The following is a 16527-nucleotide window of genomic DNA, read 5'->3' as shown; positions in this document are numbered from 1 at the left end:
TTTTGCAGATTTATTAAAAAAGAAAAACTGAAATATCACATGGTCCTAAGTATTGAGACCCTTTGCTCAGTATTTAGTAGAAGCACCCTTTTGTTCTAATACAGCCATGAGTCTTTTTGGGAAAGATGCAAGTTTTTCACACCTGGATTTGGGGATCCTTTGCCATTCCTCCTTGCAGATCCTCTGCAGTTCTGTCAGGTTGGATGGTAAATGTTGGTGGACAGCCATTTTTAGGTCTCTTCAGAGATGCTCAATTGGGTTTAAGTTAGGGCTCTGGCTGGGCCATTCAAGAACTGTCACAGAGTTGTTGTGAAGCCACTCCTTTGTTATTTTAGCTGTGTGCTTAGGGTTATTGTCTTGTTGGAAGGTAAACCTTCGGCTCAGTCTGAGGTCCTGAGCACTCTGGCGAAGGTTTTCGTCCAGGATATCCCTTTACTTGGCCGCATTCATCTTTCCCTTGATTGCAACCAGTCGTCCTGTCCCTGCAGCTGAAAAACACCCCCACAGCATGTTGCTGCCACCACCATGCTTCACTGTTGGGGCTGTATTGGACAGGTGATGAGCAGTGCCTGGTTTTCTCCACTCATACCGCTTAGAATTAAGGCCAAAAAGTTCTATCTTGTTCTCATCAGACCAGAGAATCTTATTTCTCACCGTCTTGGAGTCCTTCAGGTGTTTTTTTAGCAAACTTTCATGTGTTTTGCACTGAGGAGAGGCTTCCGTCGGGCCGCTCTGCCATAAAGCCCCGACTGGTGGAGGGCTGCAGTGATGGTTGACTTTCTACAACTTTCTCCCATCTCCCGACTGCATCTCTGGAGCTCAGCCACAGTGATCTTTGGGTTCTTCTTTACCTCTCTCACCAAGGCTCTTCTCCCCCGATAGCTCAGTTTGGCCGGACGGCCAGCTCTAGGAAGGGTTCTGGTCGTCCCAAACGTCTTCCATTTAAGGATTATGGAGGCCACTGTGCTCTTAGGAACCTTAAGTGCAGCAGAAATTTTTTTGTAACCTTGGCCAGATCTGTGCCTTGCCACAATTCTGTCTCTGAGCTCTTCAGGCAGTTCCTTTGACCTCATGATTCTCATTTGCTCTGACATGCACTGTGAGCTGTAAGGTCTTATATAGACAGGTGTGTGGCTTTCCTAATCAAGTCCAATCAGTATAATCAAACACAGCTGGACTCAAATGAAGGTGTAGAACCATCTCGAGGATGATCAGAAGAAATGGACAGCACCTGAGTTAAATATATGAGTGTCACAGCAAAGGGTCTGAATACTTAGGACCATGTGATATTTCAGTTTTTCTTTTTTAATAAATCTGCAAAAATTTCAACAATTCTGTGTTTTTCTGTCAATATGGGGTGCTGTGTGTACATTAATGAGGAAAAAAAATTAACTTAAATGATTTTAGCAAATGGCTGCAATATAACAAAGAGTGAAAAAGTGAAGGGGGTCTGAATACTTTCCGTACCCACTGTATGCTTCAGACACGGGTCACGACGAGGCGTTCCCCATAGCGACCCCTAGAGGACGCAGTGTCTCGTTCCCTACTCAGGGAACCATGGTTACATATGTAACCTGAGACGTTTTCTTAATCGTGCTTAATCAGGCTTAATCATGGCATCTTTTGTAGAGGTCTTAAGTCTGTGAAAAACTTTAAATGGTGATGTGATGTCCACTGTTTTGAATGTGATACACACTGTTGGCATCAACTTTTGAAGGTTTAATCTAAAAAAAAAAAAAAGACAATAATATTTGGTTGGTAGTAATTTTTGTACAGCCACACAGAAATATGTTAATGATTTTCCATAAATAATCAAACAATCGTTTTTATGCACTTAACTTTTTAGGATTTAGGAATAGTAAGTTACAGTTTCTCTGTACATTCTTGCTTCAGGCCAATCTTATAATTTAGCTGTCTCGCATGAACTCATTTCAGGTCATGTCACAACTCAGTCACACAATTCATCTAGATTTTGAATGCTTTGACTTTAACAACCTACACAGAGAAAAAACAATGTTGATTGTCTTCCACTTGGACATTATCAGTGGATTTATACAGGCCAGTGTTTTTAGTAATGATGTTGTAACATTTACACACACAAATTTGTTTCTGATCAGTGTGTAATTCATATGAATTCTGTTTAAATTTACAATGACAAATGGGAATGTATTCTGTACACAAAATACACTGTTGTCTGATATGTTTAATCATATCCTTTTCATCAGTTACTACTAGTTACCTCAAATTTAGGCAAAATTAATGCAAAAATTTGAGCATTTTAATGGATTCACCACCTTTTTCTCACCATCAAAAAATGCAAAAATTACTTTGAATAAGTTTAAAATTGTGTGGGCCGGCTTCTGAATGCTAATCTCTAACTTGCATATTGATTTTATATCAGGTTGGAACCATATTAAGAAAATAAGAATCAGTATTAGAATATGAGTATCTGAAGTACGCATGAAATTAGAAGTTACAAGAAGTAAAATGAATGCAAAATTGAAACAACTCCACAAGCTTGTGGAGTAAAGCTTGTCATGCTTGTTTCGTTTTCAAATGTAATTAAACAGATCCTCATCTGAGTCCTTTCACACAGGGCAACACATAAATCTCTTACATATGCATGAACAAATGCTAAATCGCTGCGTGCACAACCAAAATGCCTGTAAATATCACTGTGCTATTTCTGATACTTTTGTCCTCTTTTTCATCTCCATTAGATTTTACCTAAAGACAACGAGACAAGGTCCACGCTAATGTACAGATACATCATCCACGAAGATTCAGTGCCCCTTAACAACAATAATGTCATTCAGGAGGACACACATGAGTGGGCACTGAAGAGCTGGTCCCAGTGTTCAAGGCCTTGTGCTGGAGGTAACGTTCACTTTGTTTGATCTTTCAGATCTTCTTGGTAACTCAAATATATCCATTTATTTGAATAGAATTTTTCAAAGCAGCTTTTCAGAAAATCATGATGTTAAGATTTATATTATCTTAATGTCTTGCCTTAAAGCTGCACTTAGCAGATTAGAGCTGGGCGATGATATAGTTTACATTTTTCAACGATACAAGCAATCGAGCAGTTGAGTTAGTATAAACTGTCCTATGTGAGTATACTGTATGTATGCATTGTGAAACATGTGTTAGATATGTTCAACTATTATCTAACATTAAATTAACCTAGTAATTTACAAATTAGCTAGTTTTAATCATATAAAATGTCTCGACCTTCTCAATTGTATCCAATTATTCAAATTAATGTTATACATAATAATTTTGTACATTTATATTCAGTTCATTATAAATGATTTTTACTCATTAGCTTATTCATTTCTACTTAACTAATAATTGTCACACCCGAGAAACAACATCAGGGTCTATTGAGTCTTTTGAGATGAATGAGGGATTTCATTCTGGCAGCCCAGATTGTTGATGACTGGTAACAATACACATCATGTTTCTTTTTGCTCTTTCATTTTATTTAATCTTTAGGATTCCAGTACACCAAATATGGGTGTCGTAAAAAAGGTGACAACAAAATGGTGCACAGAGGCTACTGTGACATCAACAAGAAACCCAAACCTATTAGAAGAATGTGTAACTTACAGGACTGTACGCAACCACAGTAAGTCGAAATGAAACTGTTTTTAATACTTCTCACAATAACTGTAGTCTTTTTCACTGAAATGAAAGCTGGAGTGGCTTGTCATGGTACAGTACAGTACATGATTTCTTATTTCATCACATGTAACTCAATCTAAACATCACTAAATAATGTATAAGCACTCATGCTTCCCCAGTCTAGCTCGGAGAGCTTAGAGCTGGGTTTTGATTGCTTTATACCATTGGGAGGTCTTGTTTCATTAATTTCTCTTGTCAGAGGCTATGAAGAAACCTCAGAGTGTGATTGTGCATGTATGTTTTTAATAGCTTGGAATAGTTTGCCTCAGCCTTTAGTTTCTACTGAATGTGTAGCCTTGGATGATTTTTCGAAAGAAAACCAGAAATATATCTGTAGCTGCTTTTATTCTGTTTTAATCCGACGTGTGTCCATAGCCTGCTTTTATGACTAACACAGGGAATGTATATAAGAATTATTAAGATGCTTCTGTGTCAACTTACACAAGTCACTGAGCGCACATCATCTCCGCACCATGAACATCTTTTTCATTTAAATATGCACAGTAGGATGTAAATGGCGTGTATTGTACATCACAGCATCACAATCCCACTGCCTCTCCACCTATTAGGTTTGGCAATTTTTGAGTACTCTTGTTTGAAGTGCTCAAAGAAAAAATAAACATTCAAGTTTTTAGTACTCTCTCAAGCAGTTATTCAGCTTTTATCAGCCATAGCTGCATCTGCCATATAGCAGTACGTATTTGAAGGCAGCAACAAAAGCAGATGTTTTTTATGCTCTGCGCTTTCTGCTATTCATAGGCTTATACGTCTTCACAACAGATCCAGATCTTTAATAATCATAACATATGAAAAAAGTTTATGTGACCTAATTGTTTGTAAATGGAAATTACATTTTTCCTTCTGCTCAATCTTCCAACAGAATTACACCTGAACTATAAAGTAATGTACTGTTTGATTTATATCCATTTATATTTCACTGAGATTTGCCATCCATCCCAATTCTTTGAGCAATGGTTTCATGTGTGCAATGATTTCCTGTATGTCTGAAAAACTCATGGGCATCACTTTGCTTTAAACAGAGACAGTTTAGGTTTTGCGTACATGCTGGTTGTGATGTCACAAAATGGTAAAGGCATGGCTCATAAATTCATTAATTAGGTTATGAATAAATGATTTAATATGATCTTTTACTGTTTTGATAAATGAATAATGATATTGATCTGACATTATATAACTGATAATAACACATACTGTGGGGGGGGGGTCGTCACAGTGTCAAAATATCGTCCCCCCACTCGTCACAGTGTCAAAATATGCCCTGCCCATCCCCACTGTAAATGATGACACAGTCTTTTTTGCTGTGACTGCATTGTAACATCTTCATATTCCATCAACTATTCTATATCCATGTGTGATTTATAAGCACTCGAGCAGTCAAGGATATAAACAGTGTCTGTGAGAGCAACATTTCAATGAAGCCACACTGTTTCTTTGAAATGACTGAATAGGTATACTAATAACTCGGAGTGAAATCTCTTTTGCAAATATGTTTTATCAATCTCTTTTGTAGTACAAGTCTCTGTTTTAGTTGATTTTCAGCATTTCAAAATCCACTTGTATTAAAAGCCACAGAATAAAGTGGATCCCACTACCTGCTAATAGATGGATGAGCATTATAAATCATCTCTTATATTTGAGACTGCAATATATAGTAAATGAAAAAATATACTGTAGTAGATTTTTCAAACTAGTAATCAGTTCCTTTGATAAAATAGCAGCAGAGTGACCTGCTGTAGAGCTCCACAGAATAAGGACACTTTTAATGGGATTATAATTTGAGCCTCTGACGTGTGTTAGTCAATTGAATTGTTTACTCTCCCACATCACATTGCATATTTCATGCTGAGACATGGTTTTGAATATGCCTTAGACTTCGATTATCCTTCTAATGTGGCACAGGAATGAAAATTCTGTGCAGACTGAGGCATGATTCTTTGATAACTCTTAATACTTTTGAAAATGACCACAATTAGCATAAATAATGTCCTTAAAGGTGCACAACAGATTTAAAAAGATGGAAAAAAGACAAATGTAGAAATGTTAATGTGTTAATGTTAAACAACAGGAGGTGCTACAGAATCATATGATTTTCCACAAGCTGAACTGTTGCTGAAGAGTCAGCTGCTGTGACACTTTCCTATTTCGATTCTGATATTTCCTCCGTGTACCCATCAGTCACCAGGTCTCCTCCTCCTTCACATCTGCGGAGGATGAGATTGTGCCTGCAGTTCTTCCTGCATTTCCCTTTTCCCATTCCCTTTGCATTTGCTTGTCCTAATTTTCTCTTTTATCTTCCTCACTCTTGAAGCTGTCTCTGCAGGTGGTGGCCATTTTAGTTTCCCCTGCCACCTTTGCTTCCTTTTTAAAAAGTTTTTTTGCTGTAAAATATGTGGGAAATAATTAAACATGGCAAAATGTGTGAACTAAAACACCCATTTCTTAATGCAAAAAGTGTTAATTAAATTAACTTACATATTTAATAAGCATGCAAGGAGTCAGGAATATATCTCTTCATATCATAGTCTACGTTCTTCTCACTCTGCTGCAGTTTTGGTGGCTTGTTTTATGAACAAGCTTGGGAGAACATCTGCATTGTGCCTTCAACAGGCAGAAAATCTCAGCCTTCCCATCCATAGACTAGAGTCACTAGACAACCAATAATTATTGATACTCATGTTTATTGAAAAGCATAGTTCACTCATAAATAAAAAAAAAATCCCACATAGTTTGCTCACCCTCATGCTGTTTCAAACCTGTATGGATGGGGAACAGTGGCTCAAGCTCCACATTGCTTGACATTTGTGGTCAGCTTTCTTTTATTATTTGGAAAAGAGCAGTATGGACATCCTATTATAAAAAACTCATTTTGTGCACAGTTACAGAAAGAAGGTAATAAAGGTATCTGTGACGAGTGGGGGTGGGGCCGAGAGCCGTGGGAACGGAGCGAGGCCGGTGGAGTAATGATAATGAGCGACACCTGCACCACTCACCGGTCTCGAGCCAATGTAACAACGTTCGTAGGTCGGGAAGAAGGGAGGCGGGAACCGGCGAACACTTAAACAAAACTTTAATAATAAAATAAACAAACACAAAATGAAAGTAAAGCGGCAGCCCCTCGCGGACGACTGCCTCACACAAAACACAAAATAAAGTCCAGGCCTGGTCCTCTCTCGTCTTTCAATGTCGTAACTCCTCCTTTTATCCTTCCGGAGCTCCTCCGTGGGACTCGAGACCGGTGAGTGGTGCAGCTGTCGCTCATTATCAATTACTCCACCGGCCTCGCTCCGTTCCCACGGCTCTCAGCCCCGCCCCCACTCGTCACAGTGTCAAAGGACATGAAGGTGAGGACATGATGACAGAACTTTCATTTTTGGCTGAACAGTCTCCACTTCATCTTATCAATTACACTTCTGTTTGAGCCACAGCATTCGGCATGCAACCGAAAAGCACCCTAAATCCATTTGAACACTCCAGTATGGTACATTAATCCTGCAAATGAGACACTTCCAGGGGTACGTAAGTGCCTCGCATCCTTTAGCTTCTAATCACATCCTTTAGAGGATGATCTGTTGACTTCCTTACATATGTATTTACTTGAAAAAAAAAGGATTAACCTGCTTGTAACATGTTGACTTCCTAACCATGTTATGTGGCTGTTTATTGTATTAAGCACATCATTGCAATCAAGAATGATGCTGATAACATGATTAAAATCACATGAACACGAAAAGCACTTTGGAGTATGCACATTACGATGGTAGGAGATAGCTAGAAGAGCAGCGTTTTGCACTAAGCCATTAAAAATACATTTTTACAATAAATGTAACGAAGGTTGTTAACCTTTCAACACAACTACTTCATCTAAGCAGATGTCAGTGTATGTTCAAGGTGTAATACATAAGAGCAGTAGTACATGCTGAACTCTTTAATTATGTCAGTTCACACAGGTCAATGATGCCTCCACTGATGCACCACGTGGATTAGTTAGAAAGTCACAAACAAGGCACAAATGAACTTCTGTAGTGCTCTCTGTTACACAGGCTGGTTCAGCCGCTGAGCTATCTCCTCATTTCCACAAGCGTGCTGTGGAGGGGGTGGCAGGTCGATTATAGTCAGTAGTTTTTACTCTCTTCACTGATGTAACCTCTGGTGGGCCTACAGTAGTCATTCACTGATAATATGGCATCGATCATTAACCAAAAAAACTGATTTAAAGGGTTAGTTCATCCAAAAATGAAAAAAAGAATGTTGGTCTCTGTGGGTTTTTTATCCCTACAATAGAAGTCAGTGGTATGTTTTGGTGCCCGTTGACTTCTATTGACCTACTGAGACATTTCTCAAAATTTCATCTTTTATGTTCCACAAAAGAAAACAAGTCATAGAGGTTTAGAACTACAGTACATGAGGGTCAGTTAATGATACCAGAGTTGCCATTTTTGTGTGAATTATCCCTTTAAACGTTGTGAGGTAGTTGTTCGATGCTAAGCCGTCTTTAATACATTGTCAGCGTTGACCAGGTGTCATGTGTTCTGCTGTAGATATATTCTTAATGACTGTATGATTGGTCTTGAGGTTTATGAAGAAGCTACAGATGCGTCCCACTTTAAGTTCATCAGGCTGAGCATTTACATTCTCTGATCACACTAAATAGTCCATCTAATTCATTTTATCCGACACAGATTTGTCAGCAGCTGGTCTGTCTTGAGACAAGGAAAATGAATGGGAGCTCCTGCTGTTTAAGCAGGAAATGTGTGCAGTTTTATAGTCCTGAAATAAGGGGGTAGACCTGTAAATGATAACACTAATCAGACAGATAAGGATAATTGAAAACTGTTTGAACATTGTCAGCATTTGTCTTTTATGTATTTCTTCACAAATTCATGATTTATAATTTTGGTTTCTAAAAAATAGAATTAAGATGATTATCACTGTCTCTGTTGACAGTGGCCATATTTTTTTATTTCGTTTTTTATCGAAAATCAGGTTTGAAACTACTTGAGGATGAGTAAATTATGACAGTTTAAATTATGAAATTATGACAATTATGACATTATGATTTTCATTTTTGGGTGAACTATCCCTTTTAAGGTGTGCTATAAATGAATAGTGCTGATAAACATCTGTTGAGATAGCTGATGAGATTCTCATTTGAAACTAAGTAGAGGTTTAGACATAGAAACAGTATTTGATACATCACAACTTAAAAAGCATATTGAACCACATTTCATTTGTCTTCTGACAGATGGATCACAGAGGAGTGGGAGCACTGCACTAAAACCTGTGGAAGCTTGGGATACCAAATCCGCACCGTGCGCTGTGTCCAGTTCCTTCATGAAGGCACAAACCGCTCTATCCATAGCAAGTACTGCAGTGGGGAAAAGCCTGAGATCAGGAGGCCATGTAACAGAGTGCCCTGCCCAGCCCAATGGAGAACCGGGGCCTGGTCAGAGGTATATTTTTCTTAAGATCACATGATGTTTTGTTTCTATGAATACAAAAGTTGTCAAACATTTTGAGAGTAGCATTTTGGGAGAGTGAGAGTATTGGTTCAATTGTATTTTGCAAAGCTCAGCAGAAAAAAAAAAGATCTGCAAGCAGTTTTAAGTGTAATTGGGCTTGAAATTATTGTGAGATTACAAAATCTAATTTGAAGAATGTGTTTAGCACATCAGAGCGATTGTTTTTTTCAATCGAGAAACGCCTGGGGAAAGACAAATTAGCACTAATTTACTTTCAGTTCGTACATTTTACCTTAAAATCAGAACCATTTTCCTGCACTGATAATGTCCATGTGAGGTCTGACATTTCAGTTGATTTTATGTCAATAGTGATTTTAAAATTCACCCGGAGGGATTGTTTAATGACAGTGGCCTCATTACCCAACTGTGTCAGAATTTGAAGCTAAAATCCAGGCTTTGAGTGTTTTATTGCAAAGAAGTCTTTTGATGAGCTCAAGCTAGTATGCAGTTGGTAAGTGCAATCCTCTAGTGAGCAAGCCTATGAGGTATTGATTTTGACCCCAAGCAAATGGATTTAACACCATGTTCTATCTATGCACATTGTTGTGAAGTCATTGATCAGGCTGACCATAAACTCCTACTGTAAACTGGACATTAGATGCATAACAATTTGCATATTCATGCACTATTCATTTATGACATTTTGTTGTATAAATAGTGTGTGTTCCAGCTGAAAATTCCAAAAAGCATGCATTTACAAATGCATTTAATTAACCAAAAAAAAAAAAGCCAAGTTTCTCCTAACAAGCCATGACCGCAACACACAACAATACATTGATCTCTCTGTTTTGGAAGTGTCACTTGTAGCCCCGTCCACTTTGAAATCTCATTGGTCTAAAGTTTAACGATACATTAAATGTCAAATATCGTCTCAGGTTACGTATGTAACCATGGTTCCTCGTGAGTCAGAGAGAACCAGAGGGGACAGTGCAATGTCTCTCGAGTCGCAAACAGATCCACCTGACCCTGGCCAAAAACTCTCCATATCTGCTTCACCACCTCGGGGTGAAGCATCCATTCCTCAGCCCCTGCCTCGACAGGATGTCTGCTCCCATATTGAGATGCCCAGGAATGCGAACTGCTCTCAACGAGAGAAGTTTGCCCTGGGACCACACAAGGATCTGGTACGCTAGTTTGTACAAACGGCGTGAGCGCAGACCTCCCTGGTGGTTGATGTAAGAGACCACCGCTGTGTTGTCGGTGCGCACCAACACATGGTGACTTCTTAGGTCTGGGAGGAAGTGTCTTAGTGCATGGAGAGTGCAAGGCCAAAGGAAGAACCGGTGTTGGTAGGCTTTTGCCCCCCAAAAGCAAACCTCAGGAACTTCCTATGATGATGAAGGATGCCCTCATCCTTCCTCGGAACGGTGAAGTACCGGCTGTAGGACCCGGACTCTGCTGCGCGAGGAGGGACCACCTCAATGGCCTCCATCCTCAGAGAGTGTCTACTTCTGTTCCATTACCAGAGCCTGCTCGGGGCCCACCAGGGTGGGAAAGGCCCCGTTGAATTGAGGCGGAGGAGAACCGAACTGGATTCGGTGCCCTCTCACTACAGTGTGCAGGACCCACTGAGACACGTTTGGCAGTAGTTTTCACGCTGTCAAATAGTCTACTAAGGGAATCTATCTCTCGAGACTGACCTCTGGTGTAACCAGAGTGGCTAGCTCAGTGCCTTGAAGCAGCGGACCTGCAGGGGACGACCGTACTAGCTGCTCTAGAGACCTCCGTGGAGGACGCGAGCCTCTTAGTACCGCTACGTTTCCGGGCGGTAACTGAGAGAACCGCTCGCTAGAGACCGCTGCACCCTGGAACACCGGCAGGGGTGGCAGACCGATCTCCTGAGGGCACTGAGGAGAGACGGGCACCGTGTAATGCGGTGTGAACCTCTCTTCCCCGGAGGGGCCTGCCCTCCGAGGTCCTGAGCCACAGCATCAGGACTCTCATAGCTGAAGTCTCCTATTGAAAACGACGGCCCTCAGACCCACGTCGTCTGTTAGGAAGACTACACCAGAGCCTGCTCGGGGCAGGACCCAATGAAGCCCACTTTGCAGGGGCTCCCACACCGCCAGGTGACCTCCTACGGGAACCAGTCTCACGAGACTGGCCTCTGGTGCGCCTAGAGCAGCTAGCTCGGTGCCCTGACGCGGTGGACCGGCAGGGGACGACCGTACTAGCTGCTCTAGAGACCTCCGTAGAGGTAGCAAGCCTCTTAGTACCACTACGTTTTCAGAGCCGGTCACGCTGAAGGGCGTTCCCGAAGCGTCCTCCGATGCAGCTCGAGTTCCTGAAGAGGAACTTTTGTTAGACTGTGATTGTGTTCAGTGTGAACAAACAAATTGCGTTGTGTTTAGGACACAGTAAGAGATGTTTGAAATACATATGTATCTATCTGTAGTGTGGTTCCCCTAACCTTCTTACTTATCTCTCAGTGCTCAGTGTCCTGTGGAGAAGGTGTGGCGCGACGTCTGTTCACATGTCGTATTGGAGATCAATGCACCGGCGAGAAGCCCGAGTCGCACAGGCCCTGCAGGCCAGGACCCTGCCATGGTAAGACGACATGGACATTGCAAATCCTGAAACACAAAGCAGGGAATTGGTTTGTGCAGAAAGCAGCACAGGGACAAAAATCTTCCCTCATCAGGCAATTTTATAGTGTCTTGAACGGCTGAACTGTTCATGTCGTTCATTGAACAAAAGCAAGCCTGTTGAAAGAAAATGGAAAATATTGCACAATGCACAAATTCATCTGCATTGATGAAATTATTCATGGTGCTCTTAATCACAGTTAATTTCTCAGAATGCTTTTGTGGTCTGTGAACTTCTCACCTTCTCTCTGGAGAAGCTTGTTTACCCAGTCTTAGGTGTCTGCTGAGAGCTTTTATTTAGACACGCATTACATATGAGAAAGCTATTAATTAGGTCGCATAATGCCTACAAGCTTGAAATGAACATGAGGTTTTGGCAGCGTTTCTTATTCATGAATAATATACTCTTTTTCAACATTTCTTCCCAAAGCCAGACTTTTGCTTTTTCAAACCCCATGAGCTAGAAATTGTACATTTATCTCTGCGTTTAAAGCAACATGTTTTACTGCGGTGCCTACAGCACAGAAAAATCACAGTTTCTTTACGAACATGAAAGCCTGACTTTACCGCTGCTCTCGAGAATTTTCTTCCAATCTTTTACTGCTAACGCTCAGCTGGTCAGCATTATTTGTTAGAACACAGTGCGTCACGAGTGCAGTGATAAGAGTGAGACATCTCAGCAGACATCACCGTGAATAGCACTTTCTTTATGTCTGCTTGCATGACGCTTCCCCTAGTTTCTCTTTAATGGCTTGAGCCGCACCTGGATGACATCCATCTCAGTGGAAGGTCAACACATCACCTACCCTTTACAAATGGCACTCTTGCGGCACACTGCTTAACTTTTCAGCTGTGTACAGTATAAAGCAGGTCACCTTAGGGAGCTTGAGGCATTTTGTTTCTTTTCAGCTGTAAAAGACAAACCAGTTGGTGGTTCACCTGGTGAAAAATAGTCTGTAATCCAAATTCAACCTGAATGGCTCTTTTCATGACTTATATTAATTGAAAGACCTCATGACCTCTGTATTTTGTTCCAAACCTGTATGACTGAATGAGTTTATTCTGTTGAACACAAAGGAAGAATACAATAAATGAGGACTTTTTAAGTTTCAAAAAGCTTGCAAAAGCACCATTTTATGAGTTGAGCACACTGTTCGATTCATGATCATGAACATATTTCCAAGCCTCTACTCCTTTCCAATTGACAATACATTCTCAACAGCTGTTTATGAAAAAAAAAACTCTGTGTATCCACATTTTTCTTCCCGTAATAACGGGATAACCATATATATATATTCTATGGGTCTAGCTTCCGGTCTCATCCGCTTCCAGCTGTACAAAACAGTTTGTTTTCCTGCTTGATATTGAAAATTGGTGTATCTTACCATATTATTTTAATGTATTATCATAATTATGAACACACTGGTTTGTAGTTCAAACCGTTTTACCGTTTACTTTAACGTTGTTATTCTTTCTCGTTATTTCCCTATAACAGCTAATGAACCAGAAGTCTTGCCCATAGACTTACTTCCGCTTTGCAGATGGATAGTCTCCGGGCTCTGGTCCTGGACACCAATAGTTTAATGATTTAGAAAAGATGACTCACTGTCTGGCCAACTGAGATTTTGGTATGGAGATAAAGGTTAGAATCATGATTTTTCAGTAGTAGTACAGCACACTGTGAATGTATATCGGCACCATTTGTTGTTTGCTTTTAAGCTCTGAATGAGCATTTGGACCCAGAAACTTAGAGATGCGACGTCAGACTTAACAAAAAGAATGACCAGGATAATGTTGAAAAAGTGACAGAAAGACAAACTGATTTGGGATGGCATGAGGATGAGTAAATCATGACAAATATGGGTGAACTCCCACTGTGGTCACAATTACTAGGTGAAATACTGTCATAATTGTGCACGGACGGTCTATTTTACTGTATGTAAAGAGAAATAGTTTCTTCAGTATTTGGTAATATTGATGATAAAGACCCTGAGGATTCAAAAAAGCTGAAATGTGGAAATTTTCTGTGACAAAAAAAAAAACCTGCTTAAAAAGGCACTGTATAAAACCTGCTGCTTCTCTGACAGATGAGCCATGCAGAGGAGACAAGTCCATATTCTGTCAGATGGAGGTTCTGGCTCGTTATTGCTCGATACCAGGTTACAAGAAGCTCTGCTGTGAATCCTGCAGTAAGCGAAGTGGCACTTTTGCTCCTCTTCTGCACGAAGCTGCTAAGACGGAAGAGGAACTTCGCTTCGGTTCAGCCTCCCAACTTCTGGAGACACTCTCAGCCTCTGTAAATGGAACTCTGAAAGTCTCACAGCTACACCAGCAGGGATCCTTGTCACAAGGCCAATTTTCCAAGCAGACCGCCACTCCCCCACCTCGCAAACTCAATACCGAGAACAGCAAGACTCAAAAGCGCCTCAAACTCGGTACAAGGAATCTGCCTGCAATGACGATCCATAGCTCCTGGAATGAGAATGCCGCTAAAGATGCGCCATGGCAGCTGGAAAGTTTCCAAGAGAGTCAGTGGCCAACAGCATCATCCGAGGTGGAGAGATGAAGGCTAGTTTGTCTCTTCTTTTTTCCTCTGGACTCTCTCTTATTTGTTTGTCGTAGACATAGACCTTTAACATTCATCTTTCCCTTCAGATCATCCTCAAGATATTTAAAAGCAAGAGAGAGTAAAGTGCTGGCTCACTTTCAAATGTTCTCAATTCTCCCGCCAGCAGTATTTGTTTTGAAAACACACTTGTCAATCACGCACTGTTGTGATGGGGAACGTGCCAAAGAAGTTCTTACGATGATCCTCTTAGCAGCCTGGTCTATGGGGGTTTGGTACACGTACATTGAGACTCCGGTGGTACTCGTGAGGAAACGCTTGTAGTTGTATCAAACTTCACAATCTTTACGGTTTTATTTTTACCAGCTCCAAACATGTTTGACCAATTAATATTTATGAACGTTCCTGTAAATACTGTATATGGAAAATGTCAGTATTATTTTTACAAAAATACAAACTGAGGATTTTTAAAAATAAGAGATTCAGGAGCATTATCGGTGCTTTTTATATTAAGAACACTTAAATAATATGCTAGGAAATGTGCTATCAGCCACAAGTTCAGCAATGATGAATATATTCCAAAATGGTGTGAGCCCCAGGAACAAATAGCCATAAAATATTTACTTTTCATTCCAAAATGATTTCATTCATGAATCAGCCTCTCAGCAAGTCATCGATCAAATTAATTCTCATAGACTGTGAAAACTGTCAGGTTTTTTGTTTTCCTCCTCATTTTGCCATGTTGTTGAGGCTTCTCTTTAACACTTGCTTCTTAGATTTCCCTTGTTTTGTCTTATGAATTCACCCTTGCAGCCAGAAGTTTATTTAGCCAACAACAAAACTGAGCGTGAACATCATTAAAAGCAGCTTCACCATGATGTAGGAGACCCATCATACATATTGTGAGATGAATTGGATGTTTAAGGCCAGATTTCTGGAGATCTTATACTGTGAGACACTGCACAAGTGTCCTATACTTGGAATTTGTGCTCTGCATTTAACCCATCCAAGTGCTCACATACAGCAGTGAGTAGTGAACAAGCACGCGGAGCAGTAATTTTTACAAAAATACAAACTGAGGATTTTTAAAAATAAGAGATTCAGGAGCATTATCGGTGCTTTTTATATTAAGAACACTTAAATAATATGCTAGGAAATGTGCTATCAGCCACAAGTTCAGCAATGATGAATATATTCCAAAATGGTGTGAGCCCCAGGAACAAATAGCCATAAAATATTTACTTTTCATTCCAAAATGATTTCATTCATGAATCAGCCTCTCAGCAAGTCATCGATCAAATTAATTCTCATAGACTGTGAAAACTGTCAGGTTTTTTGTTTTCCTCCTCATTTTGCCATGTTGTTGAGGCTTCTCTTTAACACTTGCTTCTTAGATTTCCCTTGTTTTGTCTTATGAATTCACCCTTGCAGCCAGAAGTTTATTTAGCCAACAACAAAACTGAGCGTGAACATCATTAAAAGCAGCTTCACCATGATGTAGGAGACCCATCATACATATTGTGAGATGAATTGGATGTTTAAGGCCAGATTTCTGGAGATCATATACTGTGAGACACTGCACAAGTGTCCTATACTTGGAATTTGTGCTCTGCATTTAACCCAGAATCCCTGGAGAGAGCCAGAATCCCTGCCAGACCTGAAACTCGAACCCATGACCTTCGAGTTAAAGTGGCTTCTCTTTAACACTTGCTTCTTAGATTTCCCTTGTTTTGTCTTATGAATTCACCCTTGCAGCCAGAAGTTTATTTAGCCAACAACAAAACTGAGCGTGAACATCATTAAAAGCAGCTTCACCATGATGTAGGAGACCCATCATACATATTGTGAGATGAATTGGATGTTTAAGGCCAGATTTCTGGAGATCTTATACTGTGAGACACTGCACAAGTGTCCTATACTTGGAATTTGTGCTCTGCATTTAACCCATCCAAGTGCTCACATACAGCAGTGAGTAGTGAACAAGCACGCGGAGCAGTAGGCAGCCAATGCTGCGGCGCCCGGGGAGCAGTTGGGGGTTCGGTGCCTTGCTCAAGGGTCTCACCTCAGTCATGGTATTTAGGGTGGAGAGAGCCAGAATCCCTGCCAGACCTGAAACTCGAACCCATGACCTTCGAGTTACAGTCTGACTATC

General features: G+C 40.5%; 1 protein-coding gene across 2 annotated transcripts in view; it reads left to right on the top strand.

Moving 5' to 3' along the window:
* Window positions 1-15418, top strand: part of LOC107697257 (A disintegrin and metalloproteinase with thrombospondin motifs 3-like) — a 24275-nt gene extending 8857 nt beyond the window's left edge. For both annotated transcript variants that reach the window (XM_016497976.1, XM_016497975.1), the window contains exons 2-6: window positions 2721-2877; window positions 3496-3628; window positions 8948-9155; window positions 11654-11771; window positions 13897-15418. In XM_016497976.1, coding sequence (XP_016353462.1) covers window positions 2721-2877; window positions 3496-3628; window positions 8948-9155; window positions 11654-11771; window positions 13897-14375 — 1095 coding nt within the window. In that variant the 3' untranslated portion in view covers window positions 14376-15418. The remainder of the gene's footprint in view (window positions 1-2720; window positions 2878-3495; window positions 3629-8947; window positions 9156-11653; window positions 11772-13896) is intronic.
* The last annotated feature ends 1109 nt before the right edge of the window (window positions 15419-16527 follow it).

The sequence above is a fragment of the Sinocyclocheilus anshuiensis genome, unplaced genomic scaffold (genome assembly GCF_001515605.1).
Source record: "Sinocyclocheilus anshuiensis isolate Anshui unplaced genomic scaffold, SAMN03320099.WGS_v1.1 scaffold1794, whole genome shotgun sequence".
Classification (NCBI taxonomy): Eukaryota; Metazoa; Chordata; class Actinopteri; order Cypriniformes; family Cyprinidae; genus Sinocyclocheilus; species Sinocyclocheilus anshuiensis.
Note: the sequence above shows the minus strand (reverse complement) of the source record. Positions and strands in the feature narration are given on the sequence as shown.